The following is a 23518-nucleotide window of genomic DNA, read 5'->3' as shown; positions in this document are numbered from 1 at the left end:
CCATATTAAAGGTCCTCTAACCTGGGAACTCTGTGTTGGGGAAACATGCCGCCTGCCCTGTGTCTCTATTTGACAGACTTGGGGAGTGTGCTGTGTTTTCTGTTTTATTTTAGTGTTTTTTTTTTTTGAGACGGAGTCTCGCTCTGTCGCCCAGGCTGAAGTGCAGTGGCCGGATCTCAGCTCACTGCAAGCTGCGCCCCCTGGGTTTACGTCATTCTCCTGCCTCAGCCTCCCAAGTAGCTGGGACTACAGGCGCCCGCCACCTCGCCTGGCTAGTTTTTTGTATTTTTTAGTAGAGACGGGGTTTCACCGTATTAGCCAGGATGGTCTCGATCTCCTGACCTCGTGATCCGCCCGTCTCGGCCTCCCAAAGTGCTGGGATTACAGGCTTGAGCCACCGCGCCCGGCCTGTGTGCTGTGTTTTCTTATCCCTGTCATTGTATCCGGAGGCCATAGCCGGGAAAGTGTCTGTTCTGAGACATCAACACCCCAGCAGGGGAAAGTGCTCCTGACCTGCCTTTGTACCGGGAAACCTTGGTCCTTGATTCTCACACTGCCCTATTAGAGTTTGGGTAACAGAAAGACCGTGTGTATGTGTGTGTGTGTGTGTGTGTATTTATATGTGAGTAGGAGGGGCCAGGTAATTGGAAATGTGTACTTATTTTCCTGAATTATACACTTTTCTCCTAGAAACAAGGGGAATTCAACAACAGTGTCAATGTATGAAGCTGAAACGCATTTGTAGCAGCATAGTTTCCTGTAACTGTGGGTTTTCCCTATCGTTTCAGCTCCAACATGAGTTATGGTTAAGGATTTCTAGGACTTAGCTTGGGAATATAATGAGCACTTTAATATGGCTACTCTGGAATAACGTTCTATGTTTCAAGCAATTTAGGAACTCTCACTACTCAGCCATGTGTGAGATGGGGCAGCCTGTGTGTCTGTCAACTCTGCCAGGGCACCTAACTCAACCCTGGCCCAGAATCAGCATCAACCAACACTGATTTGATTAAAATATAATAGAGGGTCCTCAGTTTGTGGCTTAGTAAGTCTCCGTATGTCTTTGAACAGTAGAGGGACCTTAAGAAGGGAGCTTCTTCTTTGTAGCCAGGGGCTTTGTGTTCTATTCTCTCCAGAATTACAGGAGCTGCTCAGGCATTTCCAAGCCCCTGTCCAGTGATTCTCCTGAGGAACTTGGTTCCAGGGCAGCCATTCCCTGAGGGGTGGCTGGAGTCTCCTGCAGAGGCTTTCTTGTGTCTGCTTCAGGGATGCTGCTCAGCAGGGCAGGCAGCTGGACTCCATGTCACAGTGTCTTAGAAAACTCAGTCCCTGCCACCTTTGCTTGATTCAGTTGTGTGATGGGGCCAGACCAGCAAATTCCTTTGGCCTCCTGTTCACACTTGAGCTGTGCTTTTCTTGGAGTGTTCACTGAGCAGCCCTTGCCAGAGGCGCCTCCTTGCCCTTTTGCTCCTCACACGCCTGCCCACATGATGGGAGGAAACAAGTGGGAGACATGGGAGGAGGTACTGGCATGTCATCAGAAGCTCCAGGTCAAACTCTCTTCATTCTCTTCCCCAGGCGGTTGAAGAAAACTTTTTTAAAATAAGGCCTATTGTATCAGGAAGACCTGGATGTCTCTGGCTAAGCCAACTCTGGAACATTAGAGAATGTATAAACATGTGCCAGAAACAGCATTTGATGACTCACCATATGAACACATGCCCACCTGCTTGGGGCCCTGAACCTATACGGGACTAATGCAGTCTACCAGGGTTGAGTTAGTGCAGGGCCTTTCAACCTCTGCACTGTTGACATTTCAGGCCAGATAGTTCTGTCTTGTGGTGTGGGGTCGCTCTCTTGTGTACTGTAAGGTGCTTAGCAGTATCTCTGGTCTTGACCTGTTAGATGACAGTAGCCCCTTCTTCAGTTGTGACAATCAAAACTGTTTCCAGACATTGCCAAATGTCCCCTGGGGCGAAATCGCCCATGGTTGAGAATCTCCAAATTACAGCAGTCCAGGCATTCCTTATGTGTCTCATCCTCCTGGACCTTCAGAGTACATGCAAGATAGATTTTGTTGCACATTACATGAAAAACTAGTTCCCCAGGATGTTCATAGTTCTTGCACAGAAAAAGTGCTCTGTGACTAAATTTGGAGAACTCTGTGTGCCATGGTCCAACATGTTGAGGAAATGCAGCCTGATATATAATAAATCTTTCCTTCATGGAGAGTCAAAATACATTAGGATATTGGAGGCTGTAGAATGTCTGACAGTAAGGAAACCTATTCAACACTGCCTAACCCAGATTTTGCTTTTTCTTGGCCAAAAATGACTTCAGAGATTCCTCTCTTTAAAGTCAGGCACCCCAAACCATTTGAGCCAAGCTCTCTCAGTCCCAAGTCCAAAATTCCCAAAGAAAAAACCCATTGGCCCAGCATAGATCAACTGTTTCAGGATTTCCAGACTAATCAATGGTTTCAGGGTCATTTCATTGCCTGCTCCTGTTGCAATTAAGAGATTATATCACTGGTGGGTGTGTGAGGCATAAAGTGTTGTTCCCCGAAGAATGGAGGTACTAACCAGACAAAACAGCAGATGCCTAGTTGACAGTACTTTAGTACTGATTTCCTTTCAAAGTTCTTTTTTCTTTCTTTATGCTTTTTTTCTAAATGCCTGAGCAGCTTCATCATCTTGATTCGTGTTCGGATTTCTTGGAAGCTGGTGGCAACTAACCTAAAGTGCTGCAAAAGTTACAAGGACATGGAAACATTTTTTAAATTCTGGAATTAAAAGAGACAGTTTGTTTTGTCAGTATTTCCACAGAGTGGGCCACTGCAGGGGCCACTGCAGCTGGCCAGGGTGAGGTTGGCTGTGGATACAGGTCCAGAGTTTTCACTATGTTGTATTCCAGATAGTTGCCCCTTTGCTACCATTTATTGGTTTGCTACCATGAATTGGCAGGTGAAAAATAGTGTTTGAAGAGGTGAAGCAGCCCTGAGCAGACCAGGAGCACCATGATCAGCTTACTCAATTTCTATTCTGAGCAAGGAATGTCATTACTTTAAATACTGTGTTCTGGTTGCTAAGGAAACCAAATAAGTGGGTTGCTAACACAATCTTAGAACTTTCTATGAAGATTAAAGCACTTTGCTCTAGCTAAAGAGCAGATGGGACAGTCATAGATGGAACCCATATTTCTCACTATGTGGGGGAGGGTTAGGCCAGGGAAAAGATGAAGGAAGAGTTTTTCATTCGTGGGAAGAAGATAAAATTTGTAGCTCTTGGCTATTTAACAAATAGTCGTTATTTGCTAAATCAATCAAGATAGGGGTTTAAATCTGGCTTCCAGTTCCATTTCCACTAGTAATTTTTTTGTTGTTTGTCAGTGTATTGAAGTCAGTGCAAAGTCTGGGAAGTCAGTTATGGGACAGAAAATAGTTGCGTTTTAGTTGGCCCATTCCTTTTGGTTATTCTTATAAAATATTTTAAGTACATAAAAAGCTCTACACAATTAAGGAAAAGTTGTGTTGATTAAAGCACAACATGGGCGAAAAAAATGCAAAGTGGTCAGTCTTGCTTTGTTACTTTCATAGCCTCTCTACTTTATGCATACCTGCATACCGCGCACCTGCGCCACTCTGCTTTCTATGGCCTCCAGTTCAAATTTTAGCAGGGGTTGGAGCGGTAAGAACTAAGGTGATCAGCTTAATTGTCATGATCCATTCTGGGGACAGGACCCTTCCAGGCCACCTTGAGGGTGCTGGCAGTCTTTGGCTATGGTGGCCTTAGGAAAGTGCCCAGCTCACATCCAACTCATGACCATCCTTGACCAAAAAATGGCCTCACCATTTATCTAAAGAGCCAAGTTATGATTCACCCAGTACATCCCCTGATAGAAGAGGAAATCAAGAACCAGCGATTCCAAGGGCTTGCCCAATATTAGAGAATAGAGAAACAAGAATTCAGGCCTTCCCAAACCCCAGTACTGTCAAAGCATCCAGGCTTGCTTCTGGTGGTGCTCCTCCTATGCATCTGCATGTCTTCTACCACTGGGCAGAGCTTGGTATGTTTTTTAATGTGTAAAACCACAATAAATGTATCATCTCTAGAGATAAAAGAACTGGGGGTGGGAATCACATGAGTGTAAAATGTTGGACATCATCTCAATTTTAGAGGTTGGCAAACCGTTTCTCTAAAGGGCTAGAGAATAAATATCTCACGCTTTGCAGGCCATATGATCTCTCACCTCTGCATTGTAGCACTGACGCAACCATGGACAATATGTAAATAATGTGTGGCTGTGTTCTAACAAAACTTTATTGACAAAAAGAGGCTGCTGGGCAGAGTTGGCCCACAGGATATAAGGCAATAGTTTGCTGATCACCTTATCTAAAAGATTACATCATTTAATTGGTACACTTTATTAGGAAAAGAGAAAATTAAGAAAAGTTTTATCTTTCTTGGTCATCATGGTGTTTGAGTATTTGTAAAATAGGAACACAGTAATTTCTTACCTTTCTAATTACAGATGTTACAGGATTTGTTAGAAGTTCACCATTTTCCTTACAATATTGGCTTTAAGGAGGGGGAAGCAAGGAAAAGGAACAATGAGAGGGATGATGACCTCTAATATTTCTGTGATTGAGAAGCCAATATTTTAAAAGTTTTCTCTCTTTTTATCCAGAGCTAACAAACATTAACTGCTTTAATTTCAATTCATTACTCCATTCTCAAGCTGAGGGTTTACAAGGGAATGAAATTCTCTAACTCAGTTAAACAGAGAAAAGACTGAGAAGTGAAGGGTGAAAACAATTACCTGGAGAAATCTGCACAAGGAAGTAGGAACTGCCTTACTCACATCACTCATCTCCTGGTAGACGAGGATGCAACTGACACTGCCTCCAATCAGAGGCCTACCATGGGAACGCTGTGGCTATTATCTGCTCCCTCTGGGTAATTCAAAGCCATGGCTAGATGAAGCACTCATTCCTTCCACAGAAACCTATTACGCCAGCCTCCAAAACCATAGCTCACCAGATCACAATTCCATTCTTTGGTTGGTTCCTCAGCAATTACATGAAGAACATCATGCTCAGCCAGAAGCTCCAAATTTCACGCAGCTCATTATCTTATTTGCTCCGATCCTCTGCTTTCAACTGAAACCTTAGATACAGGTACAGCCAGTTTATAGTCGCACAATTATCCAACCCATTTCTGTAAGAGTAAGGGTCACCTTGCTTGCCACATGGTTGCCAAATAATTACTCAAAGTGTCAAAATGGAAGGAGTGGGAAGGGAGAAATACAGAGATTGAGACTGGGTCCAGAACTGAAACACCTCCCATTTCCCAAACCATATTTGGCTCTGCAACCACAAGGCTGCCACTGATGCCTAATACATAAGCCAAGTGTAATATTTCATGACAATAACATCACAAGAACCCAAATTAAGCCAAAAGTACTGACTGAATTGCTAATCTAGAAATTTCACGTGACCTATTCACCATGTCTAAATGTTCTTTCTAAAATGAATTGACACGCATAGGCACGGTTCCCAGTTCTGAGCTTAGACTCAACTAAGCACCTTTAATGGCAAGGCCCATAGTTCAGGTTACTTCTCCTTCGCCTTTTCCTGCTTTAAAAAAAGTATTAATATTACATGTAACTTTTGACTGTTTGCAGGTGTGACGCACACCCTCTTCTGGTCAGTTAGGAGAAAAACTGATCACTATCGGGAAAAAATTAGGGAGCGGTACATGTACTGGTTAAAAAGGAAGTACCTGATAACAACTGATGAGGCATCCTCCTTTTCTTTGTGATCGCCAAAAAATTCATTTATGAAAATTAGTATCATTACTATTTTCTGGCAGATTAATATACTCTTTCAGATTCCTTACATTTCACTGTGACACAGTGACAAGGTCTGGGGCTACTTAGGGAAAGAGCGATGAGGTAAGGCCCAATAACTTCAGTCCCCAAAACCATTTTCAGTCCTCCTGGCTCCACATTCCTGAAGACACCTGAAGGTGAAGGAAGCATGTTTGCTTTGCACACCCTATGCACTTTGTGCCAAGACATAACAAAGTACAGTGACTGGGGCATGGGCTTTCGCATGCAACTGGGTTAACATCTCCATGACTCTTCCATCATCTGAAAACTGAGAAATAGTAACCAGAATCTACTTCACAGGATTGTTGTAAGGATTAAATGAGTTAATACTGGGAAAAGACAGTGCCCAGCACAGGGGAACTAATATAAAAAGGTGAAGGAATCTACAGAAGCCTTCTCCTAACACCAGGATGGTTTCTGGCTAAATGCCTGGGCCCATGCCACAGATCACACCAACCACCCCAGATGGAGATTTTTATTCTTAACTCCTTCGTGCCGATTTTAAAGCCTTTTCTGGCAACCCCATGTGACCACCAATCAATACTTGAGCTGGACTCTTTCTTCTGTCTTCCACATGTGGGGAAAGTCATGAACTCTTTAAGTATCTCTTCTGAAAGGACAGATTTCATTTCAATAATTATTTTATTAGTACAGAAGAATCCCCACTAGTATTTACATAGTGCAAAAAAGCTGTTATTACCCCCCAAATGTGATATAACAATTATCCTTCATAGAGCAAAAGATGAAAATCCCTTCATGTTATAACTCACACTAATTTTGCTAGTTTTTTATTAGAGCATTACAGTTAAGACATTAAATTATAAACTTATGTGGTATATTTAGAAATTAAATTATAAAATAATACAAATACTTTCAAGGTGTGATGTGCCAACAAAGTTTAAATTTTTCTCATTAGGATTCAGATTTCAGATTAGGCAAACAGTTTGGTTGATTCTGTGATGTATGTAAAGGTTGGAAGGGATGAGGGAAGAGGAAGATGTCTGTAAATAAATTATTTCACAGAATTTTTTTAAATCAAAAAAAGATAAACATTTTTAAATGGGTTAATGTTCTAACCTGTTGGCCCAACATACAGAAAATACATGACAAGGGTGTTTTTTAAGCAAACAGCAGCTTTACAAACAGTAATACTTCTTTATACATATATTAAAGTAACAATGTGTTAAGATTGAACAGTTGTATGTTAAAGAGTTGAAAATGAATGTAGCATTCACTACTCATTTGCACATTTCAATTCCCACCCCTCCCTCCTCCCCCAGCTTATTTAGAAATCAGACAAGTACATATTTGGATATTAATTTCTCAGTATTTAAACTATGTGAATTCCTTTTGACTAATTCTTTTCGAAATACTGGAATCATATAAAATACCATCTCTGCAAAAACAACCTCCAGTCAAAGCCAGTAAAAACTTCTCAATGTATAACACACATTACTTTTCCATGTTTAGTCAAAAGAAATATATTACATCATTTACAAACATATTTAAACCAAAAATTAAGCTAATATGAACATTTGTCTTTTGAGAAGTAATCTTCACAGCAAACAAACCTACTGAAGCAGAAATCTAACTTTGGAAGTGTAATTCATATTTTAGTTAATATACTTATATACGGAAATAGAAATCTATTATTAATTATTGCCAGTAAAACCACCTCTACACATTAAGAAAAAGAATCACTATGTTTTTTATTTCTTGTGATGATGAACCCTTACTCTTTCCACTGGATCTCTTTATAGGTCTTCAAAGAGCCAAGCACGCCCACTTCAAAAAATACATAAAAACTTTCCTGATTTTCACAACTCCTCCAAAGTCTGTAATTCAATATTCCAAAGTTTAAAGGAAACAAGTTACAAAGACATTATTAATATTTATTTAAGCATGCTCTCAAAATGGTAACATTTCCTTTAATAATTCTTGGGTTGTCCTCTAGAGGTGACCTGTCTCATGAAAAGGCTATGGTCCCTTGGATTTGCTGGCAGAAGAGGTACTGCATATGCGAGAGCATTTACCGAACATATAAATAAACACTTCTGAAGTCTATAGCAAAATTAAAAGTTACCAGTGTTCTGAAGATTTCCTCAACTTCTCTTTTGATACAAATGTCAAAAATCTAAAATGACAATTCATGTTCAGAAGAGATACAAAATATAAGAAACCTGTGAAAAACCATCATCTCAAGGTCAAGAGTTATCTGAATCACTGACATCAAGCAAAGGAAATTTACACCATAAAAAGTATGAAAGTTTTGAAATTCACTTTTAAGACTGTCAGTAGTTCAAAACCTCTATCATTTCTTTAAATCAATGAACACTTCCAAATGTGTAGAGACAGTAAGATCTGCCACGTATAAATCCATGAGTACTATTTCAGAGGCTTCATTCCTTACCTGCTGTGTTCCTTTAAGTATTGGCTATTTAGTGCCCAGGAAGTCTATACTGGAGAACAGTTTAGACAGGACAGTATAATAATGTCCCCTTTTAGCACAATAATAAAGTTGATTGACTAACATTTTCTACACAGCAATGCTCCTAAACTTTCACAATTCACAAATACTAAATCACCAACCAAGAATCCAATCTCTCCAGTAATTAAATGCCAGCATTATAAAACATCAAAACTAGCACAGTAGTCCCAATGAGTTCAGTCAAGAATCTGCCCAATTCTTCTCTCCTGCCTCTGTGAGGCAAAGCCCTGCCCCAGATAATCAGGGCAGGGAAAATACCCCTTCCTTCTCAGTTTTGTGCCTGCTTATGGAAGCTTGTAAGTGGAAAACTGGCATACACACACACACATGTGTGCGTGTGGGGGGGGTGGGGGGGCAGTTGGGGGTGGTGGGGAGTTGGATGGAAGACAAAAAAAAAATACAGTTTGTCATTCTTCCACCATTACATAAACTTGTAAAGTCACTAAAGTCCAGGTGGTGACTGACTAGCAAATAAAACATTTAGCTCATTTATTGTCTCCTAAGCAGGTATACAAACTCCTAGAGAAGGGCAGAGATAAATAATAGTGAATAGAGAATTAATACCTACATATCTGTATTCTCTAAATCATCTAATAGTTTCAGCACAATTAGAACAACTTTCTCTAATCTTCTAAAACTTCCTCATCTAAGCCTTGATTATCAGGATACATGTCACAAGTTGTGCAAAGTTCCTTTCCCTGACCTCCTGACAGTAACTATGGTCATTGCTATGTGGAAGGTGCTCAAGGCTAGGTGCTAAATAGGTACTTTTTAAAAGGTGAAACGGTTTTGCACTCAGGACAAGTTTGGATACTCAATCAAATCCATATCTCAAATCAAGAGTCCTGAACCAGAAGCATGCAAGAGAACACACCAGTATAAGACTTTGTTTCTGAAGAGTTTACATGTAAGTGCAGCAGTCATACAATCGGTTACAGTTATTCACCTGTCAAAATGTGCCTAACTTTTTGTAAATAAGTCTATGTACAAGAGCATTCCTGAGGTAAGTAAGAAGCAAATATGACAGAACCTGGAGGTCCTATCACGGGTGACTGTTCACTATTATAGACAGCATCTACCACTTTCCACAAATGAGGCTAGCTAGCTATAATCTAAGATGGTGGCTCCACTGCTAGCCGAAGTTTTGAAGACTGTTTTAGCCCATCCCAACATTAATTAATTACAATAATCAGTGACTTCTGACTAAACATTTGTGGACCACATAAAAGTTGCATCGATTTTTTAACATACAACACTGGTGGACTTAGTTACCCTCAGCCTTTCATTTAGTTTTCTGACTCCACCCCCAGTTCTTTTCTAAAGAAGCCCAAACAACTTTTCGGTCAAATTAGAGTAGAGGAGGTGGAGTCCTGAAGCAAACACTGATAACTGCTTCTATCCTGAGAACCTTGTTCTTTAATTTTCAAAATAACTTTAAGTAAGCATTTGAAATTTATTTTAAGATCTGGTCTTTTTTTATCATTATTTTTGATTATAAAATAAGCTGAAACAGATCTGAATTTTCCACACAGTTCTTAGAAAGAAAGACACTTGGATGCTAATCAAAAGCTAAGCTACAGATCATAACAAAACAAGTAAAAGCTACAAAAATATTTGTTGGGAATTAAATACGTATATTAAATACTGGACAGTGCAAAATGCTGAGATGAAGCATAAATGGTAATGGCTGCAACCCTTCCACAGCTGGAGATAGAGAGCCGACATTTCCTGAGTTACATAGTTTGGGTTGTGTAATTAGAATCAGAGTGCTCTTTGTTGAGCGAGCTGTAGTTGCTGGACTTCTGCTGCTCAGGACTGGCCTGCTGGTCAGCAGTCCATGCCTCACTATCCATCCCTGGCTCCAGCACCTCGGGTGTCTCTGCTTCCTCTTCTCCACTTTGCTCTACATTGTCTTCCTCAGAACCATTAAGGGTTTTTCCAAGCTGAAGGGTTTCCATAGTTCTCTGGGTCTCTGAGACCCAAGACTCAATTCGACTATTGAGCTGCACTTCTACAGATATGGGTTCATGAGTATAATCTTCCTCCTCTTCCTCATCTTCATCATCTTCTTCTTCAAGCATGCCAGGTACAAGAGTGCTGGTGGTGCTGGTGATGGAGGAATTCAAAAGGTCTCGGCAACTGCCATCCAAAGAGCCAGTCTCTGTACTCTGCTGTGAGGCCCATTCCAGGTCATCTGGCTTCACTTCCTCTTTATCACTTGCTGTGGATTTCCCAGCACTTGTAGCTGAGGTAGTACTGCCTGTAGCCACTAATGATGGCTGCTTACCAATAGGGGGTGTGTCAAATGGAAGTTTACTGGGTTTTTCAGAAGTGCTGTGCTTACAGGATATCTCTTTCTCATTTTCTGATGTTTCCAGTCCATCTGAAGTTTCCACCATGTTTCTCCAATTTGTTTCTACAAATATCAAGCAGATTTTTTAAAAACGTTCTGGAACACTGTTTCAAAATCATGCAACTCTTTAAAAACCCCCAAATAAGAAAGAACAACAAAATATATAAATTTGTTGGCTTAGAAACTGGAAAAACTACAAATTTAGTTTGTTTAGTACTAGTTTGAGAGAGAGAGAGAGAAAGTGTGTGCGTGTGTGTGTGTATTTCAGATGGGGTCTTGCTCTGTCTTTTAGGCTGGAATGCAGCAGCATGATTTTGGCTCACTGCAGCCTTGACCTCCTGGGCTCAAGCTATCCTCCTATCTTGGGCTCCCCAAATGCTGGGAATACAGGTGAGCCACTGTGCCCAACCTAATTTAAATGTTATAAAGGGAAAATAATTCCCAAAAATGTACATTCAAGATAAAGAAACAGGGAGGTAAAAATAAGTATATTAATGCTTCAGAATGCAAGAGATCTTATACCAATAGGAGCTCACTGGCATTCATAAATAAAATCCATACATTCATGAAAATCAATGAACTGCCTAACTTTTTTGTGGCCTAGAGGTGTACTGGGCTCAAGGACCCACAACCCAAGAGATAGAAGAGCCAAGATGTCCAGCAACAATAGTTCTGATTTCATGTGTTTGTACCATGCTCACTCAGCAAGTTATTTAAATTATCTTTTGGCCTGTAATGGGACATGTGTTTCCAATTATAAGCAAAGAATCCATCTATGCGTTTCTAACATCTGTGAAAGGTTGTTTTATAACATATATATATAGCTTGGCTTACAAAGTGACTTTGGAAGACAAAAAAAGTATTATATACTAGAGTGGTGACAAACTAAATTATTTCTCATGATAGGAAATCAGTTGAAGGCAAAAAACATACCAAGAATCAGTAAAGATCTCTCACCCTTCTATTTTTTCAATTTTTTTAAAAAATAAAAATTCTATCATATTGACATTACAGCTACTATTTGCAGTTTATAGGTATCAGTTGTAGCAAACCTATTCACATTAATATGTTCACTATGGTTACCATCTATGGACGATATATGGATACAGAACGTATTTTGGGCACTTCAAGTCGGGATACATTGTCTGGGAAAAAATTTCTTTCCTGAAGCTTCTTTAGCATAGAATGAGTCCTTTCCACTCTCATTTCTACCTCATGAAAAAACAAACACAGAAACAAACAAAAAACGCTTCCTCCTATATGCTCATTCTCAGCTAATGACATTATCATTTACACGATCTCAAAGCAGAAGAAACCTTATAGTAACCCTTGGTTCTACTTTTCTCTCCTATTAATATTATATCCCTCTAGTCCACTGAATTCACCACTATACCATGACACTGGTAGCTCAAAAACTACTAAATCTGTTTACTTTGCCTTAGCTCAGGCCTTCTTTTTCTTGCTGTTCATTTGTAGTATCTTCCTAACCGGTTTTGTGAATTGATTATATCACTGTCTAACTGGCTTTTTATCACCCTAGGATAGAATCCAAAATCCTTGGCATGGCACAGCAAAGCCCTCCATGATCTGGCCCTTATCTATCACTCTGGTCCTATTTCATTCTGACCCTGAACCATGGGCCACACGCTCCCTGCTCAGTATCATCTAAATTCTCACTGTTCCCTAAAGTTGGAACATAAGCTATATACTCTTTCTGGAGATGTGTTTTCCTCCTTTCCCCTTCAGACTCCTATTCATCTTAAACTACTCTTAAATGTTAGTTCCTTCATGAAGTTTTTCCTGACTCCTGAGACAGGCAATCGCTAACCTGAACTCCCACAGCACTTTTTATATATACAGTCAAAAGCTCTCGTTTTGTGTTTGCTGTTTCACCTTCCTCATCCCTCCTCACTTCCACTCCAGCTCATCTCTGTGTCCCTATGACTGGCATATAGTAAGTGCTGGAAAAAAACAAAAAACAAAAAACCAAACAAACAAACAAAAAGTCTAGTAAGTGAAAATGTTCCCACATATATTTAATTATATATTAAAAAAACAACTCTGAAAGGCATAAAATGTTTTAAAATTTTAGATGCACATTAACATTTCCTTTCAACAGTTTTTTTTCTAAAGAGAAATCCAAGACCCCGAGATTAACTGATTACACCTAAAACCTTTAGGCAGAATATAGAAAAACCAAGGCTTCAATCTTTGAACACTTTGAATCTGGTGCTTTTTGAAAACATCACCTCGTTCTCTGAGACTTTCTTTTTACGCTACCTGTGTTTATTTGTGCCCATATGAATATTATTTGTTACTCTGTCATCTGTCCAAACCCACAGCTTTATAGGTTTCTCTTATGGCTTGCCTTTGAGATGTGGCATTTCACTCTATAGAGAGGATCGCGCTCATTTACAATGTTAGCACTTTCCCTTTATCTTCTTAATTTTCAACCAGTATCACTCCTGCAAAAGAAACATGGCTGCCTCTAAACCAGTATCACCTGTCCCTGGCCAATAGTTTCCTAAGGGCCCACAACAACTTGTAAATTGCCTCTGCTCTGAAGCTTTATTGAAAGCATTCCAAACATCTAACTACAATCACAGACAGGGAGGCCAGGAAGGGGACTGTGGGAAGAAAATGCGGACTCACTTCTTTTACATGTTAAATTTTAGGTGGCAACAAGCTATTTGATAACCTCCCAGAGAAAAGAAAAAAAGAATGAACAAAGAGTCAAATGAAAGAAGGTGGCTATACTATTTAAATTTTAAGAAAAGAAGAAGAAAGAAAGTTACATAGGGAAAACAAATCATAAACTAAACCAAGAAAAGAAAGAGAATTAAAGAGCTCAAGGTATTATAGAATATAAGGCAAAGAAACTACTGAGATGTAGACTTCAATAAACAAATGTTAAACATTAAGTACTATTTTTTAGTCTGTATCTCTTTTTGATTACAATCAGACTTTACTTAAGGCAAATATCATGTCTAGGTTTTACAAGCTTAGAGTGAATAATATTCAGGTCTGTAGTTTACTTAGTAAATACAACATTAAAATTTTTTTAAAAATTTTTTTCTTTTTAAGCTTAGTGCAATAGTGAGAAGCAGGGAAAGAGCAGAACAAGAAGATCAATCTATAACTGACTGTGAACAAATTAGATAACTCACTACCTTCAGACCAGCCCTTAGGAAATATAAAATTTTAGTAACTGAGCATAAAGTATTGGAATAAAACTTCCTAGTGTTTACTTAGTGACAGGTCACAAGTATGGTGTGTTTTGCTTTTTAAAGCCCCTGAGGCTTTTTTAAAAATTTGGAACTGTGATTAAATTCCAGTGTCTCATAAGAAGTCTCAGTCCCAAATATTCTCCTGATTTTTAATGAACATGTTTAATCCAATGTTTTAAACCAAATTTCGAGCAACATTTGACTAATCAAGAATAAAGATAGAAATAAAAGGCAGAATAGAAAGTCACTGAAATCATCTCATAGTTTAGGTCATTTAAAATAGTATTCAACAACTTACCATATTCCTTTTCATTTACTTCAGAGATGGGTTCAGAAATGACACTGCAGAAAGAAATGGCACTTGCTGCAGAGGGGTTCCGAGAATGTCCCATGTGGTGTGGCACCTTCTTCACATTCTTCAAGGCTTCCTCAGCCTGCTCCTGTTCCATTGCTGCAACCATATCTTTATATGCTTTCCTGGCTTCCTCAGTGAGTTCTACTAACTTATTAAACAGGCTCTGAAAAGAAAGAGTATTCTGATTAATCCATTTTTTGTTACACTTTTTATTCCTATTATGGATAATAAATATCTCTACTGTTTGTTTCAGGGTCAGACATACTTTCAATGGGGATAAAATCCAAACGGTATGCAAACCACAGAACCTTATGAAATTACTCTATAACTTACATTTACTGTTTAATTCTCACAAGTCTGAGGAAATTTCTTGATTCCAACACTAGCCACTAAATGTGATATATTAAAAGTTCTTACAACATTCAGCAAGTGCACTCTTCCTTTAGTGTCTGCCACTACAGAGGGTACAAAGATGACTGAACATCAACTCTACTCTCAAGGAACCTTCTATGTGGCTGGAAAACGATGGTAAGAGACACCTATAATCCAAGGCATAATAATACCTTAAATGCCTTGAGAGGTGTAAAGTGTTACGGCTTTTAGATGAGACATCAACTCTAAACTGCTGGGCAGCACTGAGGAAGTCATGAAGGGAAGATGACATCAGCATTGGCCTGGAAAACGGTACAATTTTGAGGGGTGAAATCAGGGCCTTCAAAGCCAAATATGCAAAATCATTAATAAAGCTACAGATATAAGAAAAGTATAAGGCTTGTTAGGGGGACAGTAAAGAATCTTATCTGGGTTACAATATAAGGGAATGAGTGTATTCTGAGTGATGTTCAGGAATGTAGAAGAAGATGGCAGTCTCTATAGGAATTAAATTTTCCTGTATTGTTTATTTTTTGGAAGAACTAGATGACAAAAGTAAGTTGGTGATAATATGGATACCTAGGACCTTGAAGATGATGAAAAGATAACACAAGATACAAAAGCATGACTACTGGGCCAAATGCAAATTAGAATATAGAGCCTGGAAGTAGAATATGGAGCTAAAAAAACCAGAAGTTCTTTCATTGCTGAAACAAAAATAGGAACAAAATAAATAATTTCCATGAAGTGGTAGGTACACTGAGCATATTCACATTTAATGAGATGGCAAAATTCAGCTGGGCACGGTGGCTCACACCTGTAATCCCAACACTTTGGGAGGCCGAGGTGGGTGGATCACCTGAAGACAGGAGTTCGAGACCAGCCCCGACCAACAAAGAGAAACCCTATCTCTACTAAAACTACAAAATTAGCCGGGCATGGTGGTGCATGCCTGTAATCCCAGCTACTTGGGAGGCTGAGGCAGGAGAAATCACTTGAACCCAGGAGGCGGAGGTTGCGGTGAGCCAAGATCATGCCATTGCACTCCAGCTTGGGCAATAAGAGTGAAACTCTGCCTCAAAAAAAATTAATAATAATACTAAGATGGCAAAATTCATACAGCATTAAAGTTGTACTTCAATAACTATGATACCTAATGATGTCCAAAGATTTAAGTTTCCACAGCCACCAGAAGGTCAATCTATATGACTTTTAGTTATGCCATAATTCTACAGCATCCCACTCCTGTTAAATGTCCAATTTAGTATCACAATGCAACATATAACATTAAGTAAATAATTTCAAAGAATTAAACATAACCTGGACATTTTTGAGAATCTGTTTAATTTTATAGTAAATATAAACCTTGAGATGAAAGCATGGCAAAAAGTGCTACATTGCTGTAGAATAATACATCTCTGAAAATTCCTCTCAAGAAGGAAAAATATAAGTAGCATCCTTTTTCCAGCTGCACTTTAAATTGTTTAAAATAGCAGGTATAATATAGGATGCTGCTAACTGTATTAATTTTGAAGAGTGGTGGGTGTTACCTACTGGTAGTGTAAAAAAATATATTCAGGATTTATTATTTTTAAAAAGGAAGACAGATTCTTTTAAAAACAAAAAACAACAGCCCCTATGTGGTTACATGTAACAGGCTTGACAAATATTTGCGGTGTTTAATAAACCATGCATTGAAGTGAAAACAGTAAAAAGAAAATATGCAAATAGATATGTGAGTTTAACATTGGTTTTACAACAGAAAAGAAAGAAATATATTGTTAGGAATAAAAGAATATAAGGAAAGAGAAGAAAAACTGAAGAGAGATGCTAAGATCAAGGAATAAAAGCCTTGAATGTGAGGGTAAAGATTGGAAGCTTAATTCAAAGATTAGTTGTATCAGATGGTAAAAGTAACAGGTGCACTACCATTCACTATGAATAGACATACTTGATAATATACCAAGCTAGTCTGGAACTCCTGGGGTCAAGCGCTCCTCCCACCTCACCTCCCAAGTGACTGGGCTAACAGGCAAGAAATTCTCACATATAGTCTAGCATAGTGGTAGATATACATCTATCTCACAATTTCATTCAACAAACATTTATTGCCTGCTTATACTCAAGTAATGTGAAAGGTGTCAGGAATATAAAGACAAAGGAAGGGGGCTGTCACCAAGGAATTCACAGTTAAAGGGAAAGAAACATACATAACCTACAGCAAGGCAGTGTGTTATGCTAAACATGACAAAAGAATGGGCTATTGTGAGAGCACAAATATTATTTATATGCTCATAGAGCAGGTGGGTAGAGAATTTCATGGGTGGTGGGAAAGAAACAGAATGGACAGGGGAATGTAGGATATGCAAACATGGTGACTGGATAGACACACAAAAATAGTGTGGTTGGCAAAAACAGTCTGTCAATGATATCACAAAGTACTTCAGAATCACCTTCGTAAAAAAACAGTCTTAAACACTACAGTTGATGAGCATTATGCTAAATTAATAACCATTATATTATCAGCTCCTATAGATAAAGATCAATATTAGCAGATTGCCAGAGAGATGATGGTTGATAGTATCATGGGTACAACTATTGTGACAATTGGTTTAGAAATTTCATTTTCTAAAGGAAAATCCCTTCCAATTAAAGGATTCTTTTGTCTCCTGATTCCTAGTAGCACAAAATATACTCATCTAGAGACTGAAAAAATTACATCACATAATATCAGATATCTTTAACCAGCAGTAAAATAAATTACCAAGTACTATGCAGTTGAGCCCGGAAGAAAAAAGCCACTTTGGCAGAAATAGGAACTAAAACCTTTTCAAAATGCTTTAGGATTCATCTACATAAATCTTTTCCACCACTAAGAAAGGAAATGTAATACTCAAAAAATTTCCACTCATTCTTTGAGGATTGTCAACTCACTCCTTCAAATGTTTAAACATAACACTGGCATATGTCAATTGAAAAATGTGCTGTCTGGGGGATGTGCTGGAGAGCAAGAGTGTGTGTCTTCTAAATTCTTACCTCAGCACCAAAGTAGTTGAAGATTCCCACTACGCTAACAGGAACCAGCTTGTTCACACAGCGTCCTAGAGCTTTCCTTCCAAGGGCAAACACAAAAGGAATTTCTTGTTCCCGTGCCATGGCTATAACATTATAGAGAGCCTCATCTAGACCACCTGAGAAAATCAACACATACAGAGGCTTTTAGTTGTTGCCTACATGGAGCTAATTGCACACCCGACAGCTAAAGCATAAAACATCGCAGCAAAGGATTCTATGAACACTTGCAGCACTTAATGCTGTTACACACATTATCCTATTTGATTTTATACTACATATGGAAGTATATATGTATTTTCTTTCTCCCCTATTAAATTCCAAATTCCCTCAAATCCAGTGTTTTTCTTTCTCCATAGGGATTAGCATAGCAGCAATCAAACTGCAATTCAGCAAATATTTATTATAAAGAAATTAATTAAAATTGTTAATGGCTGACTCACAAATCTTTCAGTTCAAGAAAAGATCTCTCACAATGCAATGAGATCGATTACACATTACTGGTCTCACTGATATTCCTCGCCATGCATATGCCTACTTCTTCTACCTGCTTTGTCTACTATGGTCACCTAAAGTTGCCCATCAAAAAGGACAAATAAGGATGCATGATGTAGTTCAAAGTACTTGTGCGCTGGTTTGCATAAGTGCCTCTAAATGAAACTGCTGCTGAGAGACAAATCACAAAATTTTAAAAGCAGAATATATTTGCAGAAGAAATGCATTCTGGCTAGACCTCCATCTGATCACAACAGAAGGGATAGTTGGTGGGCCAAACTGAAATCTTCCACGGGTGTTCATACATGAGGATTTTATTTACAATCCAGTCTCAATTCTACTACTTAATTTCAGGTCTTGAAAGACTGCATTTTCTTTTCTCATGCTCCAATATTCTGTTTTATACCTAAACTCTGATGAGAAAGACATATGGCTTCCACTTTATATTCACTGAATATCCTACAGCTATACTATCAAAACACTTCAAAAGCAAAAAGCGCATACCTTTTGACTGGATTTTTTCACAGTTTGGAGAAATTATAACACACTTGATCTTGTTTAACTTCATATGTTTGGTAACTTCTCTTAGACCCATAACGAGTCGTCTCCTTGCTTTTGCTCTCACGGGATCTTTTTGGTAGATGCGTTCCTGGAAACTGACAAGCTCTTGGAGAAGAAGAGTCACACATTCATCAATCTCTTTACAAAGAACCTGATTACAATACCTGTAAAGAAAACCAAAATGGGTAACTCCATCCTAATTTTTCCCCTATAGTTATAAAACTACATTAAGGAAATATCTCTAAGAGAAAATATATCCGGTAAGAAGTTTTCATGAAAAGTCTTTCAAAGAAGTGTTTAAAACTTCTTAAATCCTTCAGTTAATTACAAAAACAGAAGGGTGATACAGATATTCCTTGTTTCTGCATTTCAAATAGGCAGATTTGATTCCAAAATTTTTTTTAAGTATTCAATAAATGCTTGCTTTTATTATGACACTGGTTTTATTAATCACTTTATCCCCATCACCTAGAAAAAGGCACATACTAAGCACTCAAAAATATCTGATAAATCAACAAATATATTTGTTGTCTTCCATGTTGTATTCTTTTTTTTTTTTTTTTTTTTTTAATTATCCTTTTAAGTTCTAGGATACACGTGCAGAATATGCAGGTTTGTTACATAGGTATACACGTATCATAGTGGTTTGCTGCATCCATCAACCCGTCATCTACATTAGGTATTTCTCCTAATGCTATCCCTCTCCACCCCGGACCCCGACAGGCCCCAGTGTGTGATGTTCCCCTCCCCATGTCCATGTGTTTTATTGTTCAACTCCCACTTATGAGTGAAAACATGCAGTGTTTGGTTTTCTGTTCCTGTGTTAGTTTGCTGAGAATCATGGTTTCCAGCTTCATCCATGTCCCTGCAAAGAATATGAACTCATCCTTTTTTATGGCTGTATAGTATTCCATGGTGTGTATGTGCCACATTTTCTTTATCCAGTCTATCATTGATGGGCATTTGGGTTGGTTCCAAGTCTTTGCTATTGTGAATAGTGCTGCAATAAACATATGTGTGCATGTGTCTTTATAGTAGAATGATTTAGAATCCTTTGGGTATATACCCAGTAACACGATTGCTGGGTCAAATGGTATTTCTGATTCTAGATCCTTGAGGAATCGACACACTGTCTTCCACAACGGCTGAACTAATTTACACTCACATCAACAGTGTAAAAGCATTCCTATTTCTCTCCATCCTCTCTAGTGTCTGTTGTTTCCTAACTTTTTAATGATTGCCATTCTGACTGGCATGAGATGGTATCTCATCGTGGTTTTGACTTGCATTTCTCTAATGACCAGTGATGATGAGTTTTTCATGTTTCTTGGCCGCATAAATGTCTTCTTTTGAGAAGTGTCTGTTCGTATCCTTTGCCCACTTTTTGATGGGGTTGTTTTTCTTGTAAATTTGTTTAAGTTCTTTGTAGATTCTAATATTAGCCCTTTGTCAGATGGATAGATTGCAAAAATTTTCTCCCATTCTGTAGGTTGCCTGTTCACTCTGATGATAGTTTCTTTTGCTGTGCAGAAGCTCTTCAGTTTAACTAGATCTCATTTGTCAATTTTGGCTTTTGTTGCCATCATTTTTGGTGTTTTAGTCATGCAGTCTTTGCCCATGCCTACGCCCTGAATGCTACTGCCTAGGTTTCCTTTATGGGTTTTTACGGTTTTAGGTTTTATGTTTAAGCCATTAATCCATCTTAATTTTTGTATAAGGTGTAAGAAAGGGGCCCCATTTCAGTTTTCTGCATATGGCTAGCCAGTCTTCCCAACACCATTTATTAAATAGGGAATCCTTTCCCCATTGCTTGTTTTTGTCAGGTTTGTCAAAGATCAGATGGTGATAGATGTGTGGAGTTATTTCTGAGGCCTCTGTTCTGTTCCATTTGTCTATGTATCTGTTTTGGTACCAGTACCATGCTGTTTTGGTTACTGCACCCTTGTAGTAAAGTTTGAAGTCAGGTAGCAGGATGCCACCAGTTTTGTTCTTTTTGCTTAGGATTGTCTTGGCTATATGGGCTCTTTTTTGGTTCCATATGAAGTTTAAAGTAGTTTTTTCTAATTCTGTGAAGAAAGTCTATGGTAGCTTGATGGGGGTAGCATTGAATCTATAAATTATTTTGGGCAGTATGGCCATTTTCACAATACTGATTCTTCCTATCCGTGAGCATGGAATGTTTTTCCATTTGTTTGTGTCCTCTCTTATTTCCTTGAGCAGTGGTTTGTACTTCTTCTTGAAGAGGTCCTTCACATCCCTTGTAATTTGTATTCCTACGTATTTTATTCTCTTTGTAGCAATTGTGAATGGGAGTTCACTCACGATTTGGCTCTCCATGTGTCTATTATTGGTGTGTATGAATGATTGTGATTTTTGCACACTGATTTTGTACCCTGAGACTTTGCTGAAGTCGCTTATCAGCTTAAGGAGATTTGGGGCTAAGACGATGGGGTTTTCTAAAAATACAATCATGTCATCTGCAAACAGAGACAATTTGACTTCCTCTCTTCCTATCTGAATACACTTTATTTCTTTCTCTTGCCTGATTGCCCTGGTCAGAACTTCCAATACTATGTTGAATAGGAGTGGTGAGAGAGAGGGCATCCTTGTCTTGTGTTGGTTTTCAAAGAGAATGCTTCCAGCTTTAGCCCATTCAGTATGATATTGGCTGTAGGTTTGTCACAAATAGCTCTTATTATTTTGAGATACATTTCATCAATACCTAGTTTTTTGAGAGTTTTTAGCATGAAGGGCTGTTGAATTTTATCAAGGGCCTTTTCTGCATCTATTGAGATAATCATGCGAGTTTTATCATTGGATCTGTTTATGTGATGGATTATGTTTATTGATTTGCATATGGCGGACCAGCCTTGCATCGAAGGGATGAAGCCGACTTGATCGTGGTGGATAAGCTTTTTGATGTGCTGCTGGATTCGTTTTGCCAGTATTTTATTGAGGATTTTCGCATTGATGTTCATCAGGGATATTGGCCTGAAATTTTCTTTTTTTGTTGTGTCTCTGCCAGGTCTTGGTATCAGGATGATGCAGGCCTCATAAAATGAGTTAGGGAGGAGTCCCTCTTTTTCTACTGTTTGGAATAGTTTCAGAAGGAATAGTACCAGCTCCTCTTTGTAACTCTGGTAGAATTCAGCTGTGAATCTATCCGGTTCTGGGTTTTTGGCTGGTAGGCTATTAATTACTGCCTCAACTTCAGAACTTGTTATTGCTCTATTCAGGGATTCAACTTCTTCCTGGTTTAGTCTTGGGAGGGTGTATGTGTCCAGGAATTTATCCATTTCTTCTAGATTTTCTAGTTTATTTGCATAGAGGTGTTTATAGTACTCTCTGATGGTAGTTTGTATTTCTACGGGATCAGTGGTGATATCCCCTTTATCATTTTTTATTGTGTCTATTTGATTCTTCTCTCTTTTCTATTAGTCTGGCTAGCGGTCTCTTTTGTTAATCTTTTCAAAAAACCAGCTCCTAGATTCATTGATTGTTTGAAGGGTTTTTTTGTGTCTCTGTCTCCTTCAGTTCTGCTCTGATCTCAGTTATTTCTTATCTTCTGTTAGCTTTTCAATTTGTTTGCTCTTGCTTCTCTAGTTCTTTTAATTGCGATGTTAGGGTGTTGATTTTAGATCTTTCCCACTTTCTCCTGTGGGGATTTAGTGCTATAAATTTCCCTCTAAACACTGCTTTAGCTGTGTCCCAGAGATTCTAGTATATTGCGTCTTTGTTCTCATTGGTTTCAAAGAACTTATTTATCTCTGCCTTAATTTCGTTATCTACCCAGTAGTCATTCAGGAACAGGTTGTTCAGTTTCCATGTAGTTGTGCAGTTTTGAGTGAGTTTCTTAATCCTGAGTTCTAATTTGACTGCACTTGTTTTGAGAGACTGTTTTTTATTATTTCCATTCTTTTGCATTTGCTGAGGAGGGTTTTACATTTCAATTATGTGGTCAATTTTAGAATAAGTGCGATGTGGTGCTGAGAAGAATGTATATTCTGTGATTTGGGGTGGAGAGTTACGTAGACGTCTAATAGGTCCACTTGGTCCAGAGCTGAGTTCAAGTCTTAAATATCTCTATTAATTTTCTGTCTTGTTGATCTGTCTAATATTGACAGTGGGGTATTGAAAGTCTCCCACTATTGGCTGGGTGGAGTGGCTCACGCCTGTAATCCTAGCACTTTGGGAGAACAAGGTGGGTGGATCACCTAAGGTCAGAACACTAAGTCCAGCCTGGCCAACATGGCGAAACCCTGTCTCTACTAAAAATACAAAAATTAGCCAGGCTTGGTGGTACGGGCCTGTAGTCCTAGCTATTCAGGAGGCTGAGGCAGGAGAATCGCATGAACTCGGGAGACGGAGGTTGCAATGAGCCGAGATCACGCCACTGCACTCCAGCCTGGGTGACAGAGCAAGACTCCATCTCAAAAAAAAGTCTCCTACTATTGTTGTGTGGGAGTCTAAGTCTCTTTGTAGGTCTCTAAGGACTTGCTTTATGAATCTGGGTGCTCTTGTATTGGGTGCATATATGTTTGGTATAGTTAGCTCATCTTGATGCACTGATCCCTTTACCATTATGTAATGCCCTTCTTTGTCTCTTTTGATCTTGTTGGTTTAAAGTCTGTTTTATCAGAGAGGAGGACTGCAACCCCTGCTTTTTTTTTTTTTTTTTTTTTTTTTTTTTTTTTTTTTTTTTTTTT

At 38.7% G+C, this 23518-nt stretch overlaps 1 protein-coding gene across 1 annotated transcript in view; it reads right to left on the bottom strand.

Moving 5' to 3' along the window:
- Nucleotides 1-6512: 6512 nt before the first annotated feature.
- Nucleotides 6513-23518, bottom strand: part of SECISBP2L (SECIS binding protein 2 like) — a 57975-nt gene continuing 40969 nt past the window's right edge. The window contains exons 15-18 of the mRNA XM_023227164.2: nucleotides 18756-18976; nucleotides 17721-17875; nucleotides 14256-14475; nucleotides 6513-10793 (exon numbers count right to left, since the gene is read on the bottom strand). Of these exons, the coding sequence (XP_023082932.1) occupies nucleotides 10111-10793; nucleotides 14256-14475; nucleotides 17721-17875; nucleotides 18756-18976 (1279 nt within the window). The 3' untranslated portion in view covers nucleotides 6513-10110. The remainder of the gene's footprint in view (nucleotides 10794-14255; nucleotides 14476-17720; nucleotides 17876-18755; nucleotides 18977-23518) is intronic.

Source organism: Piliocolobus tephrosceles, chromosome 6 (assembly GCF_002776525.5).
Source record: "Piliocolobus tephrosceles isolate RC106 chromosome 6, ASM277652v3, whole genome shotgun sequence".
Lineage (NCBI taxonomy): Eukaryota > Metazoa > Chordata > Mammalia > Primates > Cercopithecidae > Piliocolobus > Piliocolobus tephrosceles.
This window is presented reverse-complemented; position numbering and strand designations above follow the sequence as displayed.